At 57.7% G+C, this 4,821-nt stretch overlaps 1 protein-coding gene across 1 annotated transcript; it reads right to left on the minus strand.

Annotated features, from left to right (window-relative positions):
- Positions 1 to 509: 509 nt before the first annotated feature.
- Positions 510 to 3,709, minus strand: CHAC1 (ChaC glutathione specific gamma-glutamylcyclotransferase 1). Its single transcript, XM_042942377.1, has 3 exons — positions 3,099 to 3,709; positions 2,657 to 2,692; positions 510 to 2,202 (listed from the first exon to the last, which is right to left on the minus strand). Exons 1-3 carry the CDS (start codon positions 3,327 to 3,329, stop codon positions 1,801 to 1,803), a joined length of 669 nt encoding a protein of 222 aa, XP_042798311.1. The 5' UTR covers positions 3,330 to 3,709; the 3' UTR covers positions 510 to 1,800.
- Between the last annotated feature and the right edge of the window lie 1,112 nt (positions 3,710 to 4,821).

Genomic DNA, 4,821 nt, shown 5'->3' on the forward strand with positions numbered 1-4,821 from the left:
AGGGCTCTGTTCTGAGCACCCAAACTGGCTGTCTTGCCCTGCCCTGGCCCAGGAGGTGCTGTCCAAGTCTCCCTGCCACCCGCTGCCCCCTCCTGCTGTGTTGCCCTGACAAACTCCCAGAAGAACTTGGCTGGACTCCACACTTCTCCCATCAATGGTAAGACACGAGGCCACCAACACACCGGGCACCACAACAGCTGCCCAACTTGGTCAGAGCTGACCCCTCTGGGGACACCCAGACCAATCCAGGGCACCAGCCATAACAGCAGCAGCAGCAAAACATACCACATAGCATCCCAATGTAAACTGATGCTCAGGGGACTGAAGAGGTTTTTGGAGGTTACTAGGCCAGTGAGGCTGGGGTGCAAGCAGGCTCTTCTGCTGCAAGAAGGCAGTCACCTGGGCCCTATACCCATTCTGCAGGCCCAGGACTAGAAGCTGAGCCCAATGAGACGCCATTCTGAGACCCTGGGGGTGGGATTTGCCCTGGGGGGCGGATCAGGGTGGGGAGGAGCAGCCAGGGGCACACAGAGAGGGAACAAGTAGCAGCCAAGAGGGCACCCTGGCAACTCATTCCATTGTGAGCAAGACTCCTGGCAGGTCAAGTTAACAGAGAAAGCACAGATCACACCACAGTCCCAGAAGACAACAGTAACCACAATTTTGATCTCAAAATCACAGGGCCACTTAGGTCCTCCAGGCCACAGTTCTCTGCTCTCAGCACTACTCAAGTCATCACCACCCTACTCTAACCCACATGCTCCTTTAGCAGGAAGCCAGGGGTCCAGTCATGCTGTCACGAAGAGGCAGCAGCTAGAGGAAGACCTGGTGTGACCTCCAAGCCTGCTGGCCTATTTGGGGCAGCTGAGAGCAGGAGCAGGGCACCAGGTCTGTGGGAGGAACACTGCCTACAAGGCTACCGAGTAGAGCCACATGGGCTGAATTCTGTACGACACTTAGTTGTGAATGGTGCCCGTGAGAGTGCTGTGCCCTGGTTGCTGGTCCTGTCTGCTCAGCTACCCGGAAGAGAGGGATGGAGACAAAGAGGGAGCCCCTGCCCCTCTCATGAGCCTTCCAGGGCTTTATCGTCTTACTTGCCCCAATGCCCCAACTGAAGAAAGAACCACAACGCAGCACAACACAGATAATAAGGGATCAGTTTATGGGTAACAGTATCGGTCAGACTGAGAAGGTACCAGGCCTTTAGTGAGGAGCTATAGGCCTCAACAGACAAGAAAACAGAGGGACAGGGAAACAAAGCCAGATGGCTAAAAGAGGCCCAGGCAACTGTGCCTGGGCTCCAGATCCAGTTCTGCCCTAGGAATGTGGGAGGAAGAGGAAGAGCGAGACCCGCAGGTGCCTCAGTTCTTGTAAGGCCCCCTTCTCTTCAATCCCTCCTGTCCCTTACCAGCAGGCTGGGACTTTTCACAGGTGGTATATTTCCGGGGCTAGAACAGTTGGTCTGGGGATGGGGAGCCAGTGGCCTGGGTGGTATGGGGTTAGCAGCAGCACTGGGGGGAATCTAGTCAGGCACCGCTCAGCAGGGCCCCTATGTCCAGGGCAGGCCCCCCACCCTGCCCACTACACCAACATGGTGCAATAAATAGTTTCAAGTAATAAGTCAGTGTCAGGCAGGAGAACTGGAGACTGCTGGGATAGGCAGGGGCTTAAGGAGAGAAGCTCCCAGCCACCCACCAAGTCCTCTCAGTGAGCTCCAGCTGTATCAAGTCCACTGTGTGCCACAGGAGTAGGGATGTGGCCCCATGTCTACGTGGGCACTCCCTGCAGGGGCTCAACCCCTCAGACCAGGGCCAAAGCCTGCTCAGTGGGGCAGAAACAGGGCAGCATGGTGCCCACAGCGTCCACGATGGCTGCCAGGTGCTCATCCTGTGCCTGGGGCCCACAGAGCTGCATGAAGTCTGCCAGGCGTAGCAAGTACTCGAGGTTGTGACCAGAGAAGCCGCGACAGGCCAGGATCTGAGTTGCAATGGCCTCTTCAGGTGCAGGGCCCAGGTAACCAGGATTTTGTGGGGTGGCCACATAAGCCAATGCCTTGAGTGGTTGGTCAGGGTTATCTTGGGGGTAGAAGGTGACTTCCTTGGTATCATAGCCACCAAGCACTGCCTCCCGCACGTTCAGGTACTTCAGGGCCTCGCTCACCTGCTCACCTTGAACCTGGTATGCCACACCCCAAGTGCAGCCCTAGGAGGAAACACGGACACCGGGGTCAGTCAAAACAGCTCCTGGCTGGTCCCACCTCAGGTCTGCGCTCTATAAGGCAAGTGGGCAGAGGACTGATGAGTCATCTAGTAGCAATACATCAAGCTCATTCTCCCTTTGTTAACAAGGGCTGACAAGGTGGTCTGCCCCCAAGGCAGAAGAGGATTCCTACTCAGAGTGTGGCTTAAGAACCAGTGGTATCATCTGTACACTTAAGTCGAATGTGAGGAATTTAAGGCCCCACCCTGGTCCATTTAAATTGAAATCTGCATTTTAACAAGGTCCTCAGAGGGTTCTTGTGAAAAGCACTGAGCTAGACCACCCTTCCCCTCTGCCAGTGTGGCATCTGATCTAGCCTGCAGCCAAGGACACATAAGCTCTCTTAGACCCTCCATGCTAGGCCCTATGGGGTCTCTCTCTTGACTTGGACACTTACCTCATGATCTTCAAGTAGGGTCACCACACGGCCAGGCTGAGGAGAAAGCAAAGATTTTGAAAAAGATAAGTTAGGAATCAGCTCTGCCACCGGTACTAAAGGAAACCCATATTAACACTGCTGGCCCAGGCCTCAGAGAACCCCACGCATCCAGGGGAAAGTGGAGAGAGTGATGCATGACTACAGGAGAAACAGACCCATGGCAGTGGCCCAAACTGATAAATCAGAAACATTCATCAACATTGTGATCCACAGGATCACAGATTCCAGCCATCACAGTGATCTACTGGGCACAGAAATTTAAGCCACAAAGCCCAAGCACAGGTTTATACACTTCCCCCACCAGCACGGAGGCACCGGCTGCCCAGAGAACCCCAGGGCACTGGTGCCCACTACCCTGCCCCCAACTCCTGCATTCCCCTGAGCATAGTCAGATGCTCACCATCTTGTCGCTGCCCCGATGGAAGGTGTCTCCCTGCCAGAAGCGGCGGCTATAGCCGCGCACGAAACCCACACGGCTGTCACTGTAGGCGAAGTCGGGCCTCCACACGAGAGAGCCGTACCCGAAAATCCACAGGGCTTGGGGGTCACCGTCATCCCGGGGGTGCTGCACCGGTGACGAAGTGGGCGGCGAGGCGGGAGGGGTGTTCTGGGCTGTGGACTCCTGCTTCATGGTGCCGGGCACAGGGACGAGCCCGGCGGCCTCCGGGGCTGGTCTCCGGCGCGGGCACGGAAGGACCAACGGACGCGCACACCTGGCCTGGCACCGCTTGGTCGCTCCAGCTGCGCGGCCCCTTCGGAGGCGCCTTTTAAACCCTCCGGCCAGGCGGGCCCCCGCCCACCGCGCCAGCTGTCGCGGTGATTGGGGCGGGGCAAGTCCCCTTTTGACCAATCACCTTCGTGTTTTGCTTCCCGGTTAACCGCGCCGCCCTCTGAGTGGGTAACTGAGGGACCTGCCCCAGACCCAGCTCGCCCGCTGATTGGCTCGGTTCCACCTCTGTAGCAAATCTGGCAGGAGTGATGCAACCGCGGGGGAGGTTTTCCCAGCTCCGGCATGCAGCAAGGGCACCTCGGATTGCGTCAGGCGGCGGGCAGTGGGCACCGACGCGGGCACTGGTCGTCTCTCCGGCAGCCCCTCCGTGGCCTGGGCCCTTCAGCAACCAGGACCGGCGGGTCACAGGTGGGCGTCTCCTCAGCATCCCTGCGGGTGCACCTGGTCGGGTCACTGCCCCCAGTTAGCACGGACTCATTACCAGGGCCTGTGCAGGGCACGTCCCGCAGGAGCTCTATGGGAGGCGTAAGCGCCCGTCTCTGGGGCTCCTCCGCCTGGGAGCACGTCACGTACTCTAGAGAAGCAGTTGGAGACACCTTCTGCATTCCACACAGGTGCCTCACGCGGTTGGCCCGCGTGAGCAAATGGAGAAACTGAGTCACGGGGCTGGCAAGTGGTTCTGCAGAAGCTGCGAGGCTGAGTCAGGCCGGGCGCCGGGAACTTGCGGGCCTCACGTGAGGGGTACGCCCAGGGCCAGTTGTGGAACCCTCTGAGCCCAGGTAGGCTTGGGGTGGAGCAGTTGCAACCACCTATGTCACTTTGGTGGTGGTGTCCAGACCTGCGGAGAGAGGCCATAAAGACAGGCCTCTGTCCTTCTCTGCCCTGAGGCGAGAAGTTTAGTTCTGCTCAGACCTGAAACTTTTGCAACAATGATTGGGTTCATCCTTAGGCACAGAAGTTCCAGGACCTTCCGTAAGCGGCAGGCAACGCAGCCAAATTGACGCTCCCAGACGACGGTGAGCAGCTACCGGCCTTCTCTCTTGGCTGTTGGCCTCCTGACCCACGGAGGGTCTGCAGGCTGTCTGGGTTGAGCCCCCTCAGCAGGGGCAAAAGGCTGCCCCTGGGGATGTCTCTGGATGGAAAGGGGGAAGAGAGGCAGCAGCAGAACTGCCCCCGCCCTCCCCCTCCCTTCCCCCCCACTGCAGAACAGCCTCGGGGAAACTGCTAATGAGGTCCAGGGTGAGCCCTCTGGCAGGCGAAATGGGCAATATTGCTTCTCATTATATTCTAATTAGATGTTTAAACTAAAAAGCACCTGCACACTTAAAGTAGTCATTCCAAAAGTGTATAAGATACACACAAAAGTGTGTAAGTTGCACTTCAGTGTGTAGAG

This window comes from Panthera leo, chromosome B3 (genome assembly GCF_018350215.1).
Source record: "Panthera leo isolate Ple1 chromosome B3, P.leo_Ple1_pat1.1, whole genome shotgun sequence".
Taxonomy (NCBI): Eukaryota; Metazoa; Chordata; class Mammalia; order Carnivora; family Felidae; genus Panthera; species Panthera leo.